General features: G+C 36.7%; 1 protein-coding gene across 2 annotated transcripts in view; it reads left to right on the forward strand.

Moving 5' to 3' along the window:
• The first annotated feature begins 3,042 nt into the window (after positions 1–3,042).
• Positions 3,043–27,325, forward strand: part of LOC584025 (sodium- and chloride-dependent glycine transporter 1) — a 47,228-nt gene continuing 22,945 nt past the window's right edge. The window contains exon 1 of one of the 2 annotated variants that reach the window (XM_030980574.1): positions 3,043–3,692. In XM_030980574.1, the coding sequence (XP_030836434.1) occupies positions 3,390–3,692 (303 nt within the window). In that variant the 5' untranslated portion in view covers positions 3,043–3,389. Of the gene's footprint in view, positions 3,693–20,268; positions 20,402–27,325 lie in introns of those variants that run through there. The other variant, XM_030980575.1, reaches the window with a different exon arrangement.

The raw sequence follows: 27,325 nt of genomic DNA on the forward strand, positions 1-27,325 counted from the left end.
ATGCTATATAGAGTACTTATCTCTTATCTCTGACATTGTCTCAATTGATCGAGACTAATTGAGAGCATTCAAAGACCTAAAAATTGTATTTTTTTCTTCAAACGGCTCAAAATCGGGAACACTTTTTCATTATATATTAAATCTAGTCCATCACTAAATGTTTTTTTTATAATAGAAGATATAAACCTTATTACTCAGTAGATATATTAGCAATGTTTGATCATCAAAAATGTAGTTTTTAAATCTTTTACAATCCTTGAATTGGGGGGGGGGCAAGCTTTCGTCCACTCCTGTGGACTTTTTCAAGCTAAGTGATCAGTCACACGTTTTCTTAGCGTTGCCTGGTGTCTTGCGATCACTGGACCGAAGATAGGTGACATATCCATAGTCCCTGTTTAGTGTATAGGCTTAATCCTCTTAATCCATATTGACTCTTTCAACCAGAAGTTGCTTTCAAAGTCGATAATAAGGGCATCGTACCATCCAACATAATATCTTGTGTTGAGGGCGTGTTTAGCTAAAGCTGAACGGGATGGGTTACTCAATCTGAGGGCTCTTTTGCGTTCATTTGATCGCTCATTAAAAGCTCTGCCCGTTTCCCTAACATGAGAGTTGTTACAATATGTGCCAGTAATCTTGTACACAATGCCTGACTTTTACTCTCTTGGAATTTGGTCTTTTGGATGGACCAACCTACTTCTTAGTGTGTCAGTGCTTCTGAAGGCAACGCTTATATATATCTGTGTTTTTGTTTTGTTTGTTGTTAATCTTATGAGTATCCCCTATAGAGAAATTGTTGAATATTATGTCTCATTTTTGTCTACAATTTTGTTGATAGTTTTATTTTAATTTTATGAATTTCAAAATGTTTAAAATGTTTAAAATTCCGATTAAAAAACAATCTAAATTTTTAAAATTTCAATACAATTTTTTTTATTTTTTTTTATTGCAGGATATAAAACAAATATAACCTGCCGCCTCCTTTTTGAGGTACTGGTTAAAACTATGGGCATCGGTGACATCAATAGTAACTTTTACTTCGGTGCTACGCTCCTCAGCAAATAGCACTATTGTGGCCCGGGTATTGTGGAGTCACCTCTTGCCCATAGTTAAAACCAAAACCTCTCAAGACAGTGTATTTTTGTATATTATTGTTATTAAAAAAAAATCATTGCCATCAGCATTTTAACTTCTTTCGCCGAAATATATATATATATATATATATATATATATATATATATTTGTTGATGTATTCCTTTGTGTATACCAGTGAAAATTTACTCGACAATCATTGAATAATTGCTTCTTTTCTTTTACGGTAATTTTTCATATCACTTAATGTTATGTCTATCTTTGTGGAATGCATGATTCGTTTAGTATTTTGTCTTTGTCAACTTTCTAATATTGCGAAGTAGATTTTGCTGATATTTGATTTATATTATTCAAATTATGATGCGCAATATATTATGTAATTCAAAAACAATATTTATTTTCTCTATTCCCAATAAATACATATTCAACGACTGAAAATAATTTGTATTCATCATTGAATTTTGTTCCTAAATTTCTTTCAGCTGGTTATTATTTTCATGAATTTCTCATGGTTTCCCATTCTTAGATTAATTTCTATTATCATTTCAGATTTCCAATTTCCTTTTTTTCTGTTATTTTATTTTTATTGGATCTGTGTTTTGTTCCTTAAATATGTAAATTCAGTAACAATTCCGCCAAAAAATCGGGAGTATTGAATAAAATAAATCTTGAATGTAGAAACAAAGGATTTGGTCCCCATTCGTTATAACCTGCATCTTGGATTTTTAGTATTTTCTGACAATTGTACAAAGATAAAAATTTAAGTAGAGCTTTTATCGCACAAAATAATGAGGAAGGTTATAAATAATGTATTATTTTGTTGTTTATTTGTTTAATATCTCTTTCTTTTCCTCCGTCGCTCTCTCCCTTCCCTTTTCCCTTTATCAAAGTTATCAAAATCAAAAGGGGGGGGGGGGTAGAATCAGCTGCGCCCACCTCATACTTTGGTGGCCTAACAAAAAAGGAGCGAAAAAAGGAGAAAGTAAGAGAAAGAAAGTAAAAGAAAACAAGAGAAGAAAAGGTCAAAAACGTATTAGATAAGATGGAAACTCAACCCCACCGCAAGCTTTGCGTAATGCATGCATAGATATATGAATCAGTGGCGGATCGGGGGCGGATCGGCTGCGGCCCTCCCCTTTTGATTTTGGTGGCTATGAAAAAGGGAAAGGGGGCAGAAAGGGAAGGCCTGTTTAATATGAGTAAGTCTAAGATAATGTTGTGTCTTATTGGGAACTTCACCATTTGTTGGATACCGCAGTTTCCTATCATCCCAATGAATCGTTTAGAGGTAGCTGAAGAAATCAAGATGGCTGCCAAGGGTTTGCAGCTTGATTCAAATGAAAAACTTCTGAATCACTCCGATCGAGTATAAATTCAACTTCAGGAATCCATGAAAATATGCTGGGATATCAAAAAGCTGCTAAAACACAAAAATTCCTGCAAAAGCTTGAAAAATAACGTGATATATTTTGCAAATTTTCTAGAGTTTATTTAAAGCACTCTCTCTGTTGTTGTCCCTCCACTTTTCGGAGATCAGCGAGTTCATCGCATTCGAAGTAGTAGGCTGGTGTTAATATGCTATTAGTTGGAGGGTATGGAGTGCAGGCGATGGGCATGCATTTTGTAAAGATAGTGAAGTGTCACTGCACACGCACAACACCGCCATAGCTTAAATTATATTATATATTGCAATCTAAACAACCACTCTCTTCCTGAAATAGGTTCTAAATAATACATTCTAGCGCATTTAGCTTTTTCTAGTCAGAATAAAAGCCGAATCAGCTTCAAATTGCAGACAAACCCATTTTCGGCTAGTAGCTAAAAGGCATCATGGTCTGATACATCAGCATAATAGTTGCCTTGTTGATGACGATCGAAGCGTCACATTTTAGTGAATGAAATTTCGATTCTCCTTCATCTCTGTATATGACGCACACTAGACGCATGTGTATTGTAACCCTGTTATACATGTCTTTGAGGAAACTCATATAGGTTTGATGAACTTCCGTACATTCTGTTCGTGCAGCGTTTGCTGAATTATTTGAAATTTGTACTATAGGTCAAAAGCTGCGTTGTTCGGGGTAACGTGTTGACGATCAGCTGTGCGGTGGTTACGTAAGAATGTTACATATTCCTGGGTGATTTAGACCTGATACACCTGTCATTTCTTATGTTATAGGATCTTCACGTACGCGTGATCCGTTTGAGGCCGTAGGCCTACCAGCCATGTCGTCGTAATCTACTTCGTAGTTTTTCTGATCGCTTCGTTTTCGAGCTCGTTCGTCCACCATCTGACCATGTCAAACCAAGCGATCGTGAAGATGCTGAGGGGTGAGGTGACTTACCCCTCACCAGCTGATGGGGGCAAGAACGCCACTCCTCCCAATGGTTACAGCTCTGGTAACAGTACATACAGACAAACCTCCACATCGTCGTCTCTCGCGACCACCACTGCTTCACAGGCTTCCTTGTTGATCCCTTCGGCGAGCATGAGAACAACGAGGGCTAATGTTGGTCTACCGACGATGCCTCGACCAGACAGCTACTATCGGAAGAAGACGATCATAGGGGAGTTTAAACGTCTGAAATCGGCGATTACGGTATGTACAAGAAATTGGTTTAAGTTGGTAGCACAATGAATCCTATTTATGTATAATAATTATGTTGTGAAATGACATGAGAGAACAACTAAATTCTTCATACCCCTTGTAAATTTGATTTTTTTTTTTTTTTTTAATTTTTTTTCGTAACTCAAAAATGAATGGTGGACTGCTGAAATTAGGTTCTTTGTTGAAAACTTTTAGATGTAAGCTTGAATATTTCACATTATCAAGAAACATGAATTGGAACACTTGTTTCAAGAGCAATAAGGATCTGTAAGCATCTGTCAGGTTCAGCAGTCAATGCAACAGGAATAACCAACTTAAATGAGGCTGCTCTACCCTCCATCAGAATGATGCAGCCCCCTGTTGGTTCTCACATCATATGAGCAGGGAGGTATCACTTATAAGTGACACCTCCCTGATATAAGCTTACTAGCTTGGTTTTTACTTGCACTGGACTTAGCATATTTTACTGTAAATTAACGAGTGCTTTGTCCACACACCATTCCTGTAATTCATGACACTCCTTGTAGTTAATCGCCTCACCTACCATCCCAGTATAGCTTCCTAAGTGAGCTGCCAAAGGGATTACCCAACCAAGTACCAAGTACCAAGGGACAAAATATGTGTTCACATAAATTACAAGGAAATACAAAAGTTGGTCAGGTCGAGGCATCGTAGGAAGACAAACATTAACCCTCATCGTTCTCATGCTCGTCGATGGGATCAACAAGGAGGGCTGTGAAGTGAAAATAGGTCATTTGATTTTGCTCGTAACCGCAAATCTTTCAGATATTTTCAACTCAAATTAATCTTAATTTTACGAAGCCTGCACTTTTCAGAAAGAAAAAGAAGAAGATGATGACTGAGAACAAGATCCCCTCTTGATTACGAGAGCTTTAAAGCTGCTCGTAATAAGACATTATTTGTTAAGAATAGTGCCCGTCATACATAATTACTCTGACATGATAAAGGAAAACAGCTCAGATCAAAGGAGCCTTTTTAATATGACTAAATCTTCCTTGAATATGATCAATCTTCATCCTACGGTATTTCCTATGATACCTCCTCATCTTGATAAGAGAACATTTTTTAATGATTTAGGAAGCTTCTTCTTCGATAAGATAGTGAGATTTCATTCTGATATTAAGTAAGCTGTGAAAGGTGGAACTTGTACTCCTGATGATATCTTTTTGGATAGTAACCATTTTCTTATTTCACACTCTCAAATCTTGACCCATTTTAAAACATCACCTGAAAAATATATTGAGAAATTGGTCAAAAACCTTAAAAATCAAATCGGGTTTTCTGTATCCCATGCCAACAAAGCTTTTAGTCACTGCTCCCTGTCTTTATGAAAGTCATTAACTTGTCTCTTTCGAATGGCCTTGTCCGTCCGGTTGGAAAGTGGCTCTGGACTAGAGAGATGAAGAGAAGCATTGCCAGAATAAAGGGATTGTTCTCCAGGGGCGACGATCCCGGGGGACGTGTCCCCCGTCCCCCTTCCTCCATTCTTTTAGGAGGGATCGGAAAATGTGAAAAATGCAAAAAAGAAAATGTATAGCAAATACTGACATAAGACTGCAACACACTTTTAGGCTCTGGAGAGCCCAAAAGTGCAGCGTTTAGACTAATAAAAAATGCCAAAATTTTCTCGCTCGGTCGGTACGCTCCCCCGAATAATATATTTCAAAATGTACAAGTAATTATTGTAGAAAATCTGTATTCCGTTGGTATCACCTGTATCACCTGTAAGGGGGTTTTCACTTCCGTCACCTTCGCCCCTGTCGTTCACTATGCTCCCTCGTCCCTCGCATTTCGTCCCCCAGTTCATGAGAAGAAATCGCCGCCCTTGCTACATTCATAAGTACAGTATTTGAAAAATACAGTCAAACCTATATCTTTGGCCACCTCTATATAAAGGCCACCTGTCTAAATTAGTCACTTATATTGCTTCCCTGTAGAAGGAAGTATGTGTTGAAGAACCGGTCTAGAAAAGCAACCTGTCTACAATGGGCACTTTTTAGTTTTTCCTTAAACTTATATCCTCCTACTCCACAGTATTATCATAATATCATAATAACAATAATATCAATTTTTGAAACAGTCTGAATATATGCAATATGTTTTTGAATCTATATTTCCAAATGTATTTTAAACGTTTGTACAAATGTATTTATGTCATTTTTAAAAAGGAATATTTGTAAAATCATCGCAATTCGGCTATGCCGCAATGATGTTTTTCATTAATAAACCAGTTATCTATCTATCTATCTATAGACATCGTGACCATCGTTTTATACTACCGCGAATTGTTCGTATACATAAAAAGATAGAACAAATATATTTTTAAATCCTCGATCACTGCTTAGAACATCAATAGCTAATATTAACATTCGTCCCCTTGTCTTGCGGAATCTATCTTCTGTTTTTCTACAACTAAATACCTCGGTCACACCGCCGAACCGACTTTAAACCGACCGATTGTTGGCCATTCCGATTCGGGCTACAAAAATGAATATTGAAAGGTCTGTTGTAAGTGTTTGTCGACCTTGTTGATGGACTCGGGTAAAACACTCGACTACAAATTCATTGTCCACTAATTTTAAATCTAGATAATGGTGCTCAAGAAAACTTCTGCTCTTTTTACAAATGTCTTTAGTGAGTATCGGAACAACTCTCTCCGGATAACCACCCGAAAAACGGCCCGGACCCCCCCCCCCCCCACACACACACACACACACACACGCGCGCGCGAACTTACACTGGCCCGGATGCGTCTTATTTTTTCGTACCACGGCGAGGCCAGATTGAGCTCGCGAGGGAAACCTGCGCATGCGCACTCGCGAAGGAAACCAGCGCATGCGCACATGGAATCCGGTTGGGTGGTCAATAGGGTGATAGTTATTATACAAATCAATCTTTCATCAACTCATCGTCAGCTCAATCTGTAAGGACAGCGTGTTACTAATAGCACTTTGACGTTGATTTGAGGGTTCATATCTCAGTTTATTTAGTTTTTTTGCCTTTATAAATAGCGAGGCAAAGCAATAAATAATCAAAGTCTGATTGTTTGTGACCACTTTGCAAGCTTACGTAGCTTGTTATGTATGAAAATGAGTACATACTGGAATCTGGCCTCGCCGTGGTACGAAAAAATAAGACGCGGCCCGGATAATACTTCTAACATAACTATCACTAAGGATAATTAGCTCCGACATCTACTTATACATGATAACGATTATGTTTTTGTTCATTACACAAAAAACATGGGTCTGCAAAATCAGGGTTGATTATGTCATAATGCACGGAAAAAGTTTGCCTGTTTGAATAATCTTGTCTTAGAGCGCGAAGGAGTACAATTATCCGTTATGTATTTTATCCACGATTATGATTTTATCATGTTTTTTAAAAACATCTTAATGTGATATCGAGATATTGGCTTCACGTTTGTCTAAAGACTGAAATGGACGCAGTTAAAATAGTGGTAGTAGTTGTAGTACTAGTAGTAGTGGTGGTGGTGGTGGTGGTGGTACCGGTAGTAGTAGTAGTAGTAGTAGTAGTAGTAGTAGTAGTAATAGTAGTAGTAGTAATAGTAGTAGTATTAGCATTAATGATCATTCAACATGCTTCTGTGACAAATCCTCAATTTTCTTAGGAGGGGGGGGGGCAAGAATTCGACAAATATCTGTGAAGCAAAACTAAATGTGTCATATTTTAAAGTCCTTTTTATACTAAAATAAAAAGAATAGCAAAAAAGAAGGAGGAAGTCTTTTGATTGAACCAGGGCAAATACTAAAAATGATTCCGAACACAATAACATTGACTGTGAACAAAGGAGTTCAATAGTTCAATAACAGGTTGTAAATAGGTTCTCCGTTCTACTTCAAAGCCCTCGGATAATGATTGGCATTCCCTAATAGTTCAAAACATCATAGGGAACACACTCTTGGAATAAAAAAAATGATGACTATGCAATGTTTAATAAAAAATGTATCCTCCTTCACCCATTAAAAGGGCATTAAACTTACAAACATGGAAATAGACAATCGACTGGATGATATTTATACAAAAATAAGTTTGATTTTTGCATAATTTGTTAGTTTTTTATGCATGGAGTAAGTTTTCTGATGTTTTCTGATTTGTTATAATATTTCCAAAATTTATTTTGAAATTATCAAGATTGGCAATTTCCAGCCCGGGCGAGGCATACTGGAAAGTACTGGGAAATACTGGGAAATGTAAGGGAAATAATACTCATATGCGTACCATTGAAATTGTATAATGTGAAAAAGCAAATCTGACAAAATACCATTAACCACACTTAAACGAATGTTTCTTAGTTGTTATTACAATAAATTCATGGGTTTCTTGAATTTGTTTATTTGGATATTCTATTCATATTTTAAAGACACATATTAGAGATATGGTAACCCGTATAAGCTTTCAATCGCTTGGCGCTACATACATGAGTGAAACTATATCATACAATTTATAGCTAATTTTAAATGTTCTAAATCAACTAAATATGAATTCTATAGACAAGTACAAAAATGTGAATGGTCAAGCTCCTTTTTACAATGGCACATTTACAAGCTGAAAAAAATCGAATGCCAATCTTTGATGAAGATGCACATTATTATAAAGGAGAAGGGACCTCATATACATGTAGCATTGACAAGATTGGGGGAAGAAGGCACAACGACCATGTCCAGTCCCCTCTCTCCCGAAATCCCAGTGGCATTCAATAGTACTTCAAGTACAAAATATTCCCCTTTTTTATTACATTTTAGACCCCATAAAAGGTACCTGAATAATGTGCCCCTTTCTACCTTTTTTGTTTAGTTGCTTTTAAATAGCTTTTTTAATTTTCTGCCGTGGGCCCCCTTCCATATCCTGCATGATATAGCAATGCAACATATAAATGTATAACTTATTTTTTTTAAAGCAACCCTGTCTCACATACAACTAGGGGCTTGAAATTATCATGTCCCATACTCCCATTGTCCTAATAGGACATGGCCTACATATCAATTTAAGACCAAAACATACAAATGCAAAAACGCCCGTTGAAGTGTAGAACGGAAAATGGAAATGATGTTAATTCATCGAATCATATTAATGTGCTGTGTTTTTATTGGGGTCGATTTAGTTCGATGTTATTGTTGATATGGAATGTTATTTTTTTATTATTTTTCTCTCAAGAAACAAAAAAACAACGAATACATTAATTGCACAATTAAGATAAAACATTTTGCAAAATTATATTACATAAGACTTAATACAATTATACTCATAAATAAAATTAATATCTTATATTTGATACATGTATAAAACACAGTAGGTCCGGCTTCCACAATGATTTCTTACGACATTTACTTTAGACTAGACAACGCATACTTCTGGTACCGTGAGAACAAAATAAATCATACAATCATGTAGTCTTAACAAAAATAAAAGAACCTAAATCGTAACAGTAAGGGCAAGTCTTAAAAAAGGAATGAAATGAGACGAGAGATGTATGGTTCCCCTCCCCCTTCTAGCATGTCTCATTCACTCCCTTTACCCCCCCCCCCCCCGCCTTAAACAATATAAATAAATATATATATATATATATATATAAATATATATATATATATATATATATATATATATATATATATATATATATATTATTCCTCACAAAAATCCACACACACATTTAAAATTGAACATACATGTACTAGTGTTCAACATAACGCTGGTGGATATAACCGTCTAAAATTGCAATAAATATGACCCCAGAACACGTTCTGTCTTAATTTTTTATTCAAACTTTTAATCATCGTCAATAATTTCACCCTGGCATCTCCCTTCTTTTTTTTATACTTTTCTGAGTATTTACTGCAGCTAGATTTTGTTTTGTTTGATAGATTGATTAGATATCGATGCTTGTCGTTCGTAAACGACAAGTCACCACATTCATGAAAAATTGAAGGAATCAATGTCAAAAAATTGATTTATCAACGCTCTATAATTGATTAATCATCGCTCAATAATTGATTAATCATCGCTCTATAAATTGATTAATTAACATTTTAACATACCTGCATTCGCATAGATGAACGAATGAACATTTAGTAGATATCTTAAATGTTCGTTTTGAATAGTTACTTCCCCATTTCTTTCTCTCTGTTTAAAGGTAATACAAAGTTTTGGTATGGGGTCTTGAATTTGGTTCAAATGAACATATTGGAAGCATATACGATCCTACAATATTCAGTGATCGTTGTCCCGGTTGAGTCTAAAGTGATGAAATGGTGAATAATAAACTCTGTAATATCTTGTATAGCTCCCTCTCAAGTTTGATATTACTTTATCTTGACTTTTTGGAAATTATATATTCCAAGATTTTCATGGTCGCAGCTACCATTGTATGGCCGTTAGGCGCTATTCGAAATTTATCGGGAGCACAGATAAATTTGATATTTTAAGTTTTCGAAATCCTAAGCGTTTTAGAGCCCAATTTTTCGAAGTTGCTTATTCTAACACTAGGTTTCACAATGGTTATGCAATTTTTAAACTCCACAATCCAATCCTGTTGAAAATATTACCAGGGATATGTGAGTTACTTTGTATGACCTTAAATACTGATAAAATGTTCAATAGGTCTAAATCAAAGCCTAAGGCTATTTATGTAGCACCTCCATCGCTGTAGGAGTGATTATTTCAATATGTACAAGGTGCGACCTCTTCATGATTTTGGAGATCTGTGGATATTCGGGGTAATTTGGGACATGTGCTAACCGTGAACTGGTCTATTGGTAATATATACAATTAAATTTAACTACAATAATAATGAAAGACAACAGCGCCACCTCGAAGAAGGACATGGAATAATATCCCACCGTCTTACATATTCGGGCTTTTTGAGGAGAAATATTTCCCATATCTCTGGCTCTGCTGTGGTTGTATATTAATGTCTGACTTCTCTTTATCATAATAATGCACCACTGTTTTATTTAATCCCTGTATCATTCCGACATTACTTTGCTCGTTACTCACATTCTATTCTTAGAATTACACTCAAAATTCTATTTGAACTTTTGACGAAATCGAACATTCGGTGTAGGTTGGTTGGAACCTGTTAAAAATGTATTTTTTTTTATTATTACCTGAAATGAAAATTACCTTTCAAAAAACACCATGGGACTTCTTTCCCTATCAATCTGGCACGTCTTCAAATAAGTACGTAAAATGACCCCCCCCCCCCCCCCCCCCACCCCCCGTGTGCTCCCCGGTAGCAATTGGATCAATAAACACCCCTGGTATGACTATATGAGAAACTTAAATTTAGGAGTACAAAGCACCTTAACCTTATTTGGGGGGGGGGGGGCTGAGCTGCCCAACCCCCCCCCCCCCTCATTCTTACTCGACCCTGAGTCTGCCACTAAACAGTGGCATTAAACGGCCGAACCCCAAGCATACACTTTAAACGTAAATTTTGTTGTACATCGCCATTAAAACATATCTCGTGACTTTATGATAAAACCATATACTAAGAACGGTTGTATCAGGCAGTTAGAAAAGTGAAATACACCCTCTTTTTAAAGTGAACTCGTAATTTAAAAAGGCTTAGGAGTGACAGGGTTTTCAAAATGTTGAATTTCACGCTTTACACATGTTTTATATATAAGGTGAATTGCCGTTTGGTCTCAGTCAGTAGAGCGTCCGCCTCACAACCGGGAGGTCGTGGGTTCGAACCCCGGCCGCATCATACCAAAAGACGTTAAAAGATAGGAGTTGTTGCTACCTTGTTTGGCGTTCAACAATAAGGGATAGAGCAACGTCGATCTGAAGCTGCTCAGTGGCTGCCGGGCTCACGATCAATTGGGCAAAAAGAATTTCCGTTTCGGTTAAATAAAATTTGGAGTGGACTATTAGGCTATTATTACAATCAGTTCTACTACCCACGTGGTGTATTCACATATTGTCTACTATCCACATGATGTGATAATCATTTCGTCTACTTTGCTTATCATTGGTCTAATTCCCATTTGGTCTAATCTGCAATAACTTTACTACCTGTTTGGTCTATTGATCATTTAGTCTAATTTCCAGTTGGTCTAATTCCCATTTTGTCTACTGTCCATATGGTCTAGTAATCGTTTAATCGTAAATAATACGTAATCGTGTAATCGTAATAATAATCGTTTAATCGTAAATTAATCGTGTTTACTAATCGGAAATAATAACATGTCCAATGTCAACCAACTTTCCACATGAAAGCAGATTGTGTTAATAATTCAGAAGAGTAAATGTTTTAATTCATGTTCAGAGATAGAGAGAGAGAGAGAGAGGAAAAAGAGGGGGATACAAAAAGCGGGGATAGTAATACCAAAAAAAAAAAAAAAAATAAAAAATTAAAGGAGGGTGGGAAGTAAGGCACCTTTTTCATTGTTGTCTCTTCTTTCTTTGCGTCTGATTATTTGTCAGAATCTAATCGAGACAAATGCATCTCTAACAAAAACTTTATAACAGAAAAGTAAGAAGGAAAGAACAAAATTCAGTCTGCGATATTATATATATATATATATATATATATATGACGCAATATATCGCCTTGCTCTTTGGCCCAAAATATCGGTCCGTCGGACCCAAGTCTTATGCATTGTCTGTGATCTGCCTGCAATAAACCATGGACCTTGTTCATGCATAAACCATTATATTTGCTTGACAACGATCATGCCACTCCATCATGGCTGAAAATTTCCTTTCAGAAAATGTTTACCGAGTCAACAGTGGTGACGTACAGTATCTTGTCAATGACTTGATGCCCTTTCCCTTATACAATTTGGCATAAATCGCTGTTCTGCCTTTTTCAAGTCTATAGAAGTTTTCCCCTCGTCAAACACCCAAAGATTAGATAAAATCTAAGCTTTTGGAGTGTTGGTACGCCACCCTGCCCGCCTCAAATCAGTGAGGCATGTCTCTTTGAAAATGACTTTTTCCTATCTTTTTCCATCATTTTCTCTTCTTGTTGTTCTCATGTATGCTCTTCTTCTTCTTCTTCTTCTTCTTCTCCTGCCCCTCCTCGGCTCCTCCTTCTTTTTCTCCTTCTTCTTTTCTTCTGCTGCTTATCCCCTTTCTTCTAATTTTTTTCCTCCCTGTACTATTCTTCTTCCTTATTTCTTATATTTCTACTTCTCCGATTTATATTGCATTTATTTGTTTGGATTCATGTAAGTGTTACCACAAACTTTGCATTGAAAAAAAAATCCCTTTATTGGGAAAATAGAACTAGTACCCCGATTCCTCCAAACTGAATAACACTATGTTTCGCATAATCTTTGGTAACAAAAAATGTTCGCGTTTTGATAAAATATCATCAGCCCAGTTTGGCACTGTTTTCACTAATCTACTGCTACGGAGAATGAAGGCTTTACAATTGCCAAATCATGAAACGGTCTTATGCTTACATTCTGTAAATGTATCATTATGGTCTAAACTTTGATTTTACACCATAACACCCCAAAATACAGTTTTTTGTTTAACCTTCTCACCAGGGATATTTGGTTTAGTAGGGGTAACGTGTCCTTTCACATATTTTTTCACATTTTTTGTAGAGCGTTGACGCCAACAAATGGATAACAATGAGTGATTACAAAACGTGTGTGTCTGAAAAAGACCTGGTAATTACCGTTCACAACTCCCCCGTAACGTCACACATTGTCAGCACGAATGGGGTTAAAAACTTGTTTATCACAAAATTGAACATCTGCAGTTAGTTCAAATTGCATATTAAAGATAAAGGTGAGTTCTGGTAATCAGGCACGTAGCCAGAGTTTGATGTTTATTTATTTATTTTATTTATTTTTTTTTCATTTTTTTTTTTCATTTTTTTTGGGGGGGGGGGGGCACATACATGTAATTGATCGAGGTAAAAAAAAAAGGGGTCTAAAAAAGTTAAACCGATCATGGAATTTTTTGTGGGGGGGCACGTGCCCCCCCCCCCCCCCCCCCGTGGCTACGTGCCTGCTGGTAATGCGATTGCATTGTGAAAGAAAAGGTGTGGAATGGATCAGAAAAAGTTGATGATGTAGCATGTAAATATTGGTGTGCACTGCAAGGTTCTGGACTCATCAAAATCATAATAAATTTGGCCCAGTCTTGGTAAAGTAACAAGCACTGTACACAGAAAGATGTATATGGGACTACACAAATGGGGTCGGGGCTAGTACTACCTGATTTTCTTATCTTTCTATGCTCATTACTCAGCCAGTATTTATTTTCTTCCAAACTTGTTTGGCACATATGACATTTATTTGTAATCTTGAATATTCAGTGTAAGCTTCGATTGATTCTGTGAGAATTCATTTTCTTTTTTTTTACCAGAACTCAAGTTTATCTTTAAACAACCTTTTTGATATCCTCATTACTCGTGGTTTAAAAGAACGATCCTGCATCTCTCTCTCTCTCTCTCTCTCTTTCTCTCTCTCTCTCTCTCTCACTCTCTGTCTTAACCTTACCATGACCATTAAGGCCTTGGTGGTTTTTGACACAAATGAATCACCTTGACTTGAATTTGTGGCAATGTAGAGAACATTACGATCACTCAACCGATCAACGCCACAAAAGCTATTGTAATGCTATGGTCACATTACCCCAAAGTAGCCTGCTCGGCGGCCGAGCGGCGAGTTTTTAACCAATTCTGCCCGGCGGCTGCCCGGCCACCGAGCGGCGGCCGCCCAGGCACCGCTCGTTTTTAGGGCATCGCTCTGTCGCCGCTGAAGTTTTAGCGCAGAGTTAAAATTTGGGCGGCGCCTGCTCATTTTTCACTCGTCGCCCAAAATACGCTCGGTGCCTGGGCGGTCGCCGCCCGGGCACCGACCTAATTGCTGGGCAATGCTTAATTCCAGTAGCGACCGAGCAGGCTACTGATCGGTCGGTCGCTGCTCTGATTTGTGACCATAGCTTTAGTCACCCTCAACCCGCATCTCAATGCTGAGAGTGAACTTCTTTACTTATCGATATTTCTCATATTAGATTTTTTTCTTCATTTTTATCTTTTCATGACATCGCGTGCCAAGGTAAAGAAGGGCTGCAACGGTTTGATGAAGATGTAATATTGTTATAATACTTATTTTGTGGAATCTTAAATCAACAATATAACAAAAAACGGCCGCGAAATTTGCTTGTCATTGCCCTATTTTATACTCTATTCAAAGATTCATGTTTGGTTGCATTGCAATTATTTACTTTATTAGATGAGGTTGTTTGTCGTTTTGTCATAGCCAGGAAAACGTGACAGTTTCTGGTACCCGAGCCTTAGATCCGGCCTTTGTTGGCTTACAAACGGGGAGGAGGTGGCGTCAAACCTTGGAAATGGTGTATCATACTGTTTTTTCAATCCAGTTTTTCGGATGGCTACCCCTATATTACGGCTAATATGATAAACCAAAGGACATTAATTTACTCGTCGGGTAACCACCCGCACGTGTCCAACTACCATTACTAAAACATGGACCAACGCAGTGGCGGATCCAGGATTTTCTGGTCGGGAGGGGGCATTAGCCTTTTAGGGTCTGAAACTCCTGCTGGCCCGCATGTTACTTTTACATTCAATTATCAGTATCTAAGTTACACCAGATTATTCTTTACCAGGGGCCAACATGTAACCGTGAACCCCCGCCCCCGCCCCTACTCCAACATTTTGTGCTATTATTTGCAACAAAGAGATCCATTATAGAAAACCCGTTCCCGCATTTCAACTTTACCCTGTATCGCAGCCTATTATCTCCTTTGATGAAGTGGGCGTTTATCTTTTGTAATCATAGCTAAATTCCGTGAAAAATATCTTTCCTTTTTTGCAAAAAAAAACGATTTGTGTTAAAAACAAGTATACATGCACGAAAGATACTCCTTTGTACAACGGAAGTTTAAAAGATACGACAAGCATATAGAGAGGGTATTGGGTGGATGAAAAATGAGAAACATAATAACATGGTCATAATCCTACAAATTGTTGGCTTCTTTGTACATTGAACTGTGGTATGTAACGTGTTCATAATTCCCCGTTATCTCGAATTGAATAAATAATAATGTATGCCCAGTAAGCAATGTTGTAGATGAGTATTTAATAACGGGCGAGCTACTCACGTGTCTTTTGTATGAATGTGGTATAACGATATAGATCAAAATCAAGCAAAACTATGTACTCAAATGGAACTAAATGCTTGTCAATATTGATTTTCCTGACTTAATCAGCAAGATTCCATAGAAGATGAACATGGGTTTGCTATTTAATTCTCGGAAAAAATAAATATTTACGAACAAAGCGGAAGCGGAAAGGTCAAGCAGGCATTATTGTCAACAATCGAATTCATCAACCAAATCAATTGAAGACATTCATACAACTATTTTTTTTCTTTTAAGTAGGAACCGTCTAATTATCGAACTCAGTTTCACCTTCTTCTTCTTCTATGCAATACATAACAATGGTTACATGCTTGCAGTACATAACGCGCAAATAACAATGTTGTCAAATTGACTGCATCATAATGCCCTTTCGAATGATACCAAATACGGTTCACACAGACAATTTTGAGTACATCGCATTTGAACAAAGGCCACAATTCAGCTGGGTTTCGTATTGCCTATGACATCATCTTTCAGACAGTTTTTTGCCCCCTTTAGTATCCCCTTTTCCTTGAAATTTTAGAGGCATATTCTGGTGGCCAAACACAGGGCATCTCGAAGCCAGATTTTGAATATCTCTCAAGGGGGGGGGGGGGCTTTAAACGCCATTTTATACCAAATCACCAAATCCAATTCGTTTTGCAAGCAGTGCTTGTGAGCCATATCTAGGTCTCTCCCGATAATTTTCAAACTTTGTAGGTATAGTCTCTAGCAGCTAATCAAGGTCTCTAAAATCTTTGTTTTCCGAAATCACTCATGTGTGACCGTCTAGACGCCATTTTGTCTGTGTCATGCCTTTTTGAGGCCTTTCTTTCGGCCTACCTATCCCCATTATCCTAGATGCTAAAGACTTCTAACAACAACGTCAATGCATGCATATCGAAATACGATTGCAGTTCTGGTTCTTCTTTTTTTCTTCTTCTTTTTCTTCCTCTTCTTCATCTTCTTCTACTTCTGTTTTTTTCTTCTTCTTCTCATCATTAACATTCTTACTACTATCGCTATTATCATTATCCATCTTCACTTTTGTTTTTGTTCTTATTCTTATTCTTCGTATGTTCCTTCTTCTTCTTTTCACCATCATCATCATCATCATCATCATCATCATCCTGAATATCTTTATTTCCTTCTTCTTTCTTTTATATTTCTTCCTGTCTTTCATGTTTTCTTTACTTCATGTTACCCTCACTTAGTATTAAGAATTACATGAAATTAATATTTCAATTCCGTTATGACCCCAATCAAATGTTATATTTGACGGTGAAATTAAAGATAGACGAAAGTAAATCTCAATACAAACACTTTTGGAAACTTACTGAGTATGATTTTCCCACCATATTGTAGTCTTCATAATCACAACTCTCCAATTATTATCCATTCATTTATAATTAAGTATACATTGATTTGACTCGTTTTCAAAGGATAACGAGAATTCGTTTCGAATTCCTTGCATTATTATGGGGTTTTACTTTTTTTAATTCCGCAGACAATGGTTTCCTATAACTTATGTATCCTTCACACTTGTGTTATATTTTTTGTAAGTATCTCGTATCCTGTTTCGATGATATTAATTTACAAATAAAATCACACGGATATGATTCAAATAATGCGATAAGGTATTTGCACTTTCAAGTGATATATGAAAGTCCCTTATGTGAGACTTGCTATTTTTATAAACAATTGAAAGTAGAACACTTTCCTCAACTCCTTGTATATCCTAGTTTAGATATGAAAATAGAAACATTAATATTTCCTGGTTTATCGTGTTCTTAGTTTTTTGTCGGATATAATCTCAAAATATTTTTGCAGCCAAAATCAAATTCTGTAGAACTTTGCAGGAATTATGTATATGTCATGTATGTCCTATCTGTGAAATTTAAACATTAAAAGTGTCCTAGTATTCAAATTATGCAAGGAAACCCGTTTACCTTCTAGACACTTTCAGACACTATTGAGTGACTGACTGACACATTTTTTTCTTTAGTAATAACATACATACAATAAGCTGTAACATGAAAATGAGCATTTGTCTACATCAATAACCCACTACTCGTAACGGCCAAAATTAAACTGATTGAATCTTTGTGCAGCATAAAACGTACGACCATTCGGTAAAGGGGTCTGAAAATCAGACTATTACTTAGGTGATTGCAATCACTTAAGTCGATTCGACAATTAATGGTCGTTCATTTCCTACTAAAAGTCATTTTCAAGCCCTTTCGTTTTGAGGGAATTTCTAAATAAGTATTGTCTTTCAATTAAACCTTTTCATTTTTTAGCCTGCAAATGGGACATAGTACCTTGAATGTTTTGTTTTATAGTATGTTGGTTTTAAAAATCCGCATATATTACACTTCCAGATCCATTCTTGAATATAGGCTATCCATGATTACGCCTAGGCTCTCATACTAGCATAATCACAGTGTGATAGTAGTAAACTATGACACAAGCATATAACTGGAAATGATTTTTCACACCGATTTCTAAGGTCATTGTCATAGCAGAGTAGGAAAACAAATTATCAACAACAAGTCCCGTTTACCACGAAACCTCGGGAGAGGTCAAATGACTGAGGTTAAATGACTCAAATAATTAATAGAGGTTTTCCTTGCCCGAGTATTCTTTTATCAAACCGATCGAAGCTACATCGTTTACGATGTAATGATCTATTGTCATTATGACGTCATACCATTAGACTATTTTCTAGTCTTACGGATGAAGAGTTCATTCATCTTTTTAGGGGGGGGGGGGGTAAGCATACTTCGGTCTGTAATGTAAATGTGAACAGGGGCGTCGCCAGGCGCGGATCCAGGATTTCTTAGGGGTGGGGGTCCAAATTTGAAATGGTGCCGGCTAAAATTTCGCTTAGTGGGGGGGGGGGGGGGGGGGGGGGGGGGGAAGTGAGCACCAATTTTTTTTTTGGCCCTCAAAAATTTGAAAAATTGCACCCCCCCCCCCCTTGAGCGCCAGGGGGGGCATCTCCAAAAAAAGGTAAAATTAACGTTAAAAAATGTAAAAAATACACTTTTTTCTCAGGGGGGCCCGGGCCCCCGGGTCCCCTCCCCTGGATCCGCCACTGGCCGTCGCTAGAAGGAGAGAGGGGGTAAACACCCCACCCCCTGACAAAACTTCTTTCAGCAATACGAACACGACATCTTTATAAGTTGTTGGCAAATCGCAAAAATGATAACGAAGGGGTGGCCAGAGGGGGGGGGGGGTCGGGGGAGGAGGGGGAGGCTTAATCTTTTTCCTCAAAGTTATTAATAGTTCTTTGTAGTAACCTATAGAGCGTCAGAACTATTGTACAGACAAAGTCCCACACCAATTTTCTCTTTATTTCCTTTTTGGTGCGTATAGGTTGACCTGTTCAATCTTTTATGGAGACAAAAAGTGTTTTCAACAGGCAGCTAAAGTTCAAACGAAGAACACAGTATTATATTAGTATGTGCACCAAAACCTCTTCCAAAACTAAAAACAGGCCCAAGTTGAAGCGAGTATCATATATTTTTTATTTAGGTTTTATTTCCACGTTATCTGCATAATATGAAAAGAATTTACAAAGTAACGCATATATATATATTCGATAGATCACAAAATGATTCATAAGTACCAATGTTTATAGCATGAATGAGACATTTTAAACATTGGAGGGGAAAAAAAGGATTACACACTGTACGTTAGGCCTAAAATAAACTTTCTTTTTGAGAAGAAAATTGCATATTTTGTACGAGGCCTTTTCAAATGAGAAACTGAAATGTTATAACTGTAAAACAAATTCATTTTCATTGTGCAATAAACTCATATAATTGAATAAGTATCAATCATAAATATGGAGGCCTATTATTAGAAATGGCATCAAATTCATTTGTCTTGCATACACAACATTTTGTCATTGGAGTCGCGTCCAAGGGCATGCAAGCGCTTGAAAAGTAAGTAACCATCGTTCATATTTTTGCAAAATTTTTCAACAATCAAAACCCCCTTTGGCAGATTAAAACCTGCGTGAATGGCACTCATATAACGAAGCGGGGCAGCTTTGTGTCTTTTTAAAGCTTATCTATAGGTTATATATTGAAACTGGAGTTGGCGACTATAGTTTGTAGATATATCACCATCTTTTGTATACTTCCAGCCATTGTAGTCGAGCTTTGGAGCCCCGCGGTTATTTTAGATTTTGTTGACACTTACCCCATAAAAACATGTAGCAGATGATTGGACGAATTCCAGCTTACGTATATACTTATGTATTTGCATATAAGAGATGGTGTTTACGAAGTAACAATACAACGCTGATCAAACACCAATGGTTAGTTTTAATAAAGCGACTGGTAGCCGACGTCTAGGTGTGAGTATGAATAAATCTGCCATTATAATAAGGGAATGATCTTCGTTAGGGGCGTTCATACTTGAGTTGATGCTGTTGTAACACTGCCAGATCAGAAGAGCTTTACTTTAGGAACAAAGAACAATTTACTAACGATCCTGGACTAGGCCTGGCTGAAGTCACTATGGACGAAAAACCACAGATAGTAAGTAAATCTTTAAAAAAGACGGTATTTTACCAAAATCTTTATTGTCATCATTATATGAGATTGTTCATATTCATTATCATTTTTTCATATATATTTTACCAAATGCCGTTTTGACTTTTTTAAAAGTTCTTTACACTATAATTGAAGATTGGAAATTGAAGGGAATGTTGCTTTGTTTCGGAAATGGACATTTATAATCTTACCTGTATATTATGTAATGAACTTGGCTGTTCATAATTAAGCGCACTAATGCAATAGCACTTGGGTTACTCGTGAAAGTAAGTGCGGTTGAACAGCTGCCCTTGTAAAAAAAAAAATCGATATCATGTGATATAATATTATGGGTTCGGTCTCCGAATTTTGGCAGTAAAGGGGCAACTGATGGTAATACTTTTAAGATAATCACTCTGACTGCATGCGAAGCCTATCAACATATACATATTGTTAATATTTTTGCTCTGCAGTTTCGTTTAGATAGATGAGCTTACTTATTTAAATGAAGAAAAAAAAAACATGCGGCCGCGTGCGTCCGGACTATGCGCTTTATGATATTTCCTTTCGATAAGTGTAATTTCCCCGGCCCCCCCCCCCCCCACTCAGTGTTATTTAGGGTACGCATATGCTCGTACCCTCTTTTTGAAAGCACCCCCTATCTGAGGACTGCCAACATTTCCGAACCCCCTTTCGCGGGCTTTTCGCGGGCTTTTCCTGCCTTGGAGACCCCCTAAATCAGGAAAAATGCTCAATGTACCCCCCTAAATTCGGAATAATTTCTCAGGAGTCCAAAGAGATGAGAGAGAAAAACACCCCCTTTTTAAAGAAATTTCGGGTGAAAAGTCAAATACACCCTTTTTTTTACAAATCTCGGGCCGGGCTTTGTCGCACGAAAAGTACCCTTTACCGGACATTTTGGCAACACGCAATCGGTCATTCCGACCTCTGAGTGGGGGGGGGGGGGGCGGGGTAATTTCTCTTGCAGTATTGCAATATATATTGTTTCCTTAAGGAAATATTTGATCCGTATATTTCATATCTAGTTAAATCGTTCCATTCTTTACTACTTTTGTTTTCATTTTTGAAGAGAGGAAAACATTACAGTAGAACATGATAGCTGTTTGGGCAATAACAAATGAAGGAAAAGTATGGGCGATTCTGTGAAATGTTTCCCATACGACAGTTCATTTTTATAATTCTATTCATCAAAGTATTTTATTTCAATCATTCAGTTTGATCAAAAGCTAATGTTTCTTCTTAAGAAATAATTGTCTTCATGTCCTCTTCGACATATAGAAGAAATCGCCCCTCTGAAATATTGCCTATTAAGTTTGATCATTTTTTAACCTCTTTCCATGAAGTGATTATGACAATATGATTCAATCTTGATAAATAAAGTTTATATCTTCTTAGAATTCTATTGGTAATCTTTAATTCAAGTTTGATTAAAAAAGCAACTATCCAATCAGAAATTCACAAACTAGAACCTTTTTTTTACACCCTGTTTCTCTCTTGTTTCATCGTTTTTGTGTATTTTATCGCTTATTTTGTGTTTTTCGTCACATTCAAATTCTGTTGCATGGGAGATTGCTCACAATGCTTAAAAACACTATGTGATAGGAATGTACGACTATTCATACTACTTTTTTTAATGTTTATTTTCTTTTAATTCTTGTAAGAAGAACTCCTCAAGGTTTTAATCTTTTGTTTTCTTTTCATTCTTGTAAAGAGAACACTTCAAGGTTTTGTTCTTTTACATAACCATAATATAATACAATGGTTGTGTTAGATAAAGGTGTGTTTCAATGGGTTGCGTTGAAAAGGCTTCTTGATTGCTATATTCAAGCACATCGAGGTCTCGGGTTAGTCAATATGCAGAACTTAATGGAATTCTCAATAGCGGGAGCAAATAAAAACAGAACAAAGCAATCGATTGGAATACTGTAAATTTATCCAGCGGCTTGTGTTTAGTCTCCACGTCCCTCGTCCCTGGGACGCCCGACTAATTACTTTTAGGATTACCTTTCTCTTCTTTTAAGAATCAACTTTAGGAGAAAGTCGATATGGGTGTCATTTTACACTTATGTTTTCTAGTGGTTTATGTCAAACTTGATAATAATTATTATTTTCTAATGTGTGTTGTGTGCGTGTGTGTGTGTGGCGTGTGTGTGTGTTAAGCCAGCGAATTATGAACGTACAGATGATTCTTATGAATCAATCAGTTAATCAGTCAATGTTTGAACCCCCTCCCCCCCTCCCTCACCGCTCCTCCATAACAAAAAAGACATTGACAAAACTGTGGGTTGAGATGAAACAAGAAAGTCATGACTGTGAGTCGGCTACCATGGTAACAAGGAGACAAAAGGCGGGAGACGAGGACTGTGTGAATATGGAAAGCAAGTAAAAAGGAAAAAAGGTGTATTTTTGTTCTCCAAAAGCAAGGAACGGATATTTCCCGATGATTTTCAAAGTCCATTATCAAGCAGTGTAGAAGAATTCATAGAAGAGACAAGTTCATTAAAACAAATTGAGTAAGTATTTTGAGGAAGATAATGACCATTATATGAATCTAATGTAGGAATGCTCGATTTTTATATTCTTTTATCCTTTTTTTTAAGTGAAAGGAAACTTGATTCATATATCTCCATCTTGATCACGTGACACGTTAGCACGAAGGCAAACGAACTACTCCATCTCATATTCCGTAATGTGATTAGCAATCTAAGATAACATAATCTAACATGCTTATTTTTTTCATGAATTTGCAGGTAGAGATAGAGTTCAATATTTAAAATGGAACCAATATCGATGAACGGAGACTATTCTTTTTTAAGAGCCTTTTGATTTTCAAAAAGGCTTTACAAATTCTTCTATTGACTGTTGAACACTAATTTAATTTCCATTTACACTTAATGTTTGAAAAGTGCGTTAAACATTATCAGTAAGAGCGCTACCTATACCAATTTATAGCATGGCATTATAACGCCGACTTTAATTGAATTATTGTGGGTCCCAATCAAAGCGTTCATCAGCGTCAAGTCCATTATATAAAACCTAAACCAGAGGGTTTTATATTTTTTTTCTTCTTCTTGAATTCAACTATGACCGACATATTATCAAACAACTTTTCAAGAACCAAATGGATGAGAAATAAACTAGTCTTTGATTAACAACTGACCCGAACGAGTTTTTCTATGGTAAATGTCTTTGTAGTTGTCGGACAATAAACCTTTTAACAATAACCCTTTTAGTCATGTTAGTTCACCCTACTAATCTATACAATTTTCTGTTTTTTCTGATTTTGATGATAATACTCTGTATTCTGATGTGTTGCTCTATTGCTTCTGTAATTTCTTTTTTAATTAGTGATGTCAAGGAGAGCAGACAAAATATATCAAGGCCAATAAATTCGATTAAATTTGTGGAAAATACAAACAGCCAGAAAGAGCCAAACTAGTTGACCGAGATTTTTTATCACTAGGCTTATATACGTCATTTTCCCGTCACGATTGAAACATAAAATTATTCGTCTCGTTTTCTCACGTTTTTATTTGTATAATTCTAAATCGATTTCCTGTATATTGAAACAAGTTAAGTCGCTTATTTTCACCTTTTGCTTCTAACTATCGATGTATTTCCCTTTTTCCCTCTCGCTCTTTCTCTCACTCCCTCTCTCTCCCTCTCTACCTCTCTCTCCCTCTCTCTCTCCCTCTCTCTCCCTCTCTCTCTCTCTCTCTCTCTCTCTCTTCCTCTCTCTCTTCCTCTCTCTCTCTTTCCTACCCTTATGATTTTTTTTGTTTCTCCTTCAGCTAACCCACCTGTACTGAGTCAGCTATCCACACTCAAAATGATCATTTATCAATTTCTTCCGCTGGGCTTGTCATAGTTCAAATTTGTTTAAAGCGGTCCAAGGATTTATTTGTCAAAATTACAGTACGCACAAATTAGAAAAAATACAATGGATATAATGTGATGCAGTAACGTCAAAATTATTTCCAAAAAACAATGGATGTAAGGAGACATAGCGGCATGCCCGAAACCCATGATTTGTATATAATGTAGAGGTTAAAATAATGCAATTGTAAGTTTAACTCTTATCTGAAAATCAAATTTGGTGAATTTACAAATTTCTCTTTTTTGACGACCCTAATTTCATGCATTATTGCTTAAAGTGTAATAATGAATCATACCATTTTTTTCGTGGAAAAAAGCACAGCAACTGACTCTTTGGTGTTCATGACCTAATTATATCTAAAGCAGTATCGTCGTTTGACAAGGATATTAAAGAATAACTTCCGTTTGACGGTCGATACATTTTAAATGAAGACATGTTGAAAAATATTTAGTCTTCGATGATCAGACTAGAAAACGCCTGAACCCTCACACCAACTAGAGCGATGCCCTCCCCCAACCGTTTCAGTGCCTTCGCATTGGGCGGACTCACGTTTCGCCACTGTTCATGCATAATGAATTTTGTTTTTCTTCCTCCAATTTTGTGTTTGTATTCTTTTCGGGGTTTTATTCAATCTTTCTGTTTTCTTCTTCTTTTTAAGTTAGTTCACTCTTTACCTTCTATGAGCGTATTGGAGTAATAGTGCACCAATAATAATAATAATAATAATAATAGTGTAAACTTATATAGAGCGCACACATCGTCCAGGGACGCTCATGGCGCTAGCTCAGCAACAGTTCTCTTTGATAAAAGTAAAGTAAATAATTTTGCAATATTTATATAACCCATTTCAATCCTCAGCTCTGCCCGGTGGGCCCATGCCCTCCAGCTGCTCCGTTCACTGACAATTTAAGGGACTAGCCCAGTCAGCACAATATTAACAGGAGCTCTAATAGCATCTGAGGCCACCATGCCCCACACAGGCAGCCAATGAGACTAAAGGGTGATAACTAATTAATTTAAGATGTATATACAAATAACATATCAATTATGGAACAACTTAAGGAAATACTGGGTTACCGATGGAATAAGTAAGTCTTAAGACGATCTTTAAAGGTGGAATATGTTGCAATACAGCGAAGTGATGGGAGAAGCTTATTCCATAATTTGGCTGCTGCATGCGAAAAAGCATGGTCTCCCCATGAATGACGGGTACGTGGAATTTGCAGCAAATTATCACTTCCAGATCTTAAGGTACGAGTTGGATTGTAGGGGTGTAGTGAGTCTTTAATGTATTGTGGCGAAATTCCACAGAGAGCCCGATAAACAAGTAACATTATTTTAAAGTGGACCCTTTCTGGACCGGTAGCCAGTGTAGAGAGCGTAATATAGGCGTAACAGAGGACATTCTTGGTGTGAAAGTAAGGAGTCTTGCACTGGAATTTTGGATGGATCGCAGTCTGTCTTGCTGCTGTTTTGTGAGTCCAAATAGAATAGAATTACAAAAATCTAAGCGAGATGAGATTAATGCATGGATTAATTGTTCACATGCTTTTTTAGTCAAATATTTTCGTATAAACCCAAGGTTCCGCAGTTGATATCTCACATATTTTGATATGCTAGATACATGTTCAATAATATTATTCCGGGCTTTATTTCGACAAGGGATAGGGTTAGGGTCGCAAATGGGGTTTTCAAGGTAGGTTTAGGGTTAGGTACAGTATTGGGTCCAGGGTTGAAGTTAAGAATCCTGGCAAGTGTCGCACAACCAAGAGAAATAGCACTTCTTGTCCGTAAGGGTCGGTTTCCAACGGATGGTATCGTCAGTATTCAAAACGTTTATCGACTTGGCGAATTTTGCCAATATACTCACCTGTATATTTTGTTCTTGAAAAAAAATTTTCATTAACGATGCAAATTTTGCGTAGTAGATCACGTATATCGAAAATTTGGTTTCATTGATACTTTATTATATTTCCATAACTACCCTTATACATTTTAAGCTTTCAGTTTCTCGCTTAGAGGTAGACATATCACTCGTTCACATAGCAAACTAACATTTTGGGATTTTTAAAAATTTGTTTTATATTTGTAGTTTCGAATTCGTTTGCGCGGGCTCTGTCAAAATTTTCGTACATCGTTTAGTCACAGCACTGGAATTTTCAGTTTTATGATTTAATTAGTATGCATAAGATCTCATCAGTACTTGTATGTTTCTTATCATCGGTACTGGACTTAAATAATCATCTGAAACCCTTAATTATCACCCTAGTCAAAGCCATAAATTGGATTGGTGGAGCTTTAATGGGGTTAATGTGAAATGGATCTGGCTTCGATTGCTGCGGGGCAATGCCTCATGGAAACTTACTTTGACATGTTCAACTACTTCAGAAAAAAACAATTCATGGAGTATATTGAAGTATATTGAAACTGCCCTTGAGTTGATTTTCGGAAATAGTTTAGTGCGAATTGACACCACTTTAAATTTGAAAAACGGATCGACGAATTTAAATAATGTGACCTCTTGTTATATTTTGAAAGTGCCGCTGATTGTCATTAGTAAAGAATGTAAGATCTACAAGCACTGTGCACAGAAAGATGTATATGGGACTACACAAACATGTGGCATGATAAAATAGTGGTCCTTATTTTTTAGCTGTTACATGTCATATTTAGGATATGAAGGCATTTAAAGAGCCATGCTTTTCAGGGAACATTTTTTCTCTGATGTTCTTGCATAATAACAATGATAACGCTAACAAATTATTGTTCACCTCTTCCCAGAACTCAACCTTTATGACCTATATATCCAACCATTCAACAAATTCAAAAACCCACACAACAAATTCAATATAGCTCCTTGTATTTGTAGTAGCAGGTGAATGATATGCTTCATCACCACACGAACCTGGGAACGAAGCATCCGAATTTGAATTCATTTATTTGATGTCGTGCTGAGAAACTGTCCATTATTCTTGCTTTATGCCTCTCTCATATATATACTTTGGTGGGGAATCTTGTAGATTAATGGGCAA

The sequence above is a fragment of the Strongylocentrotus purpuratus genome, unplaced genomic scaffold (assembly GCF_000002235.5).
Source record: "Strongylocentrotus purpuratus isolate Spur 01 unplaced genomic scaffold, Spur_5.0 spur5_scaffold_11, whole genome shotgun sequence".
Taxonomy (NCBI): Eukaryota; Metazoa; Echinodermata; class Echinoidea; order Camarodonta; family Strongylocentrotidae; genus Strongylocentrotus; species Strongylocentrotus purpuratus.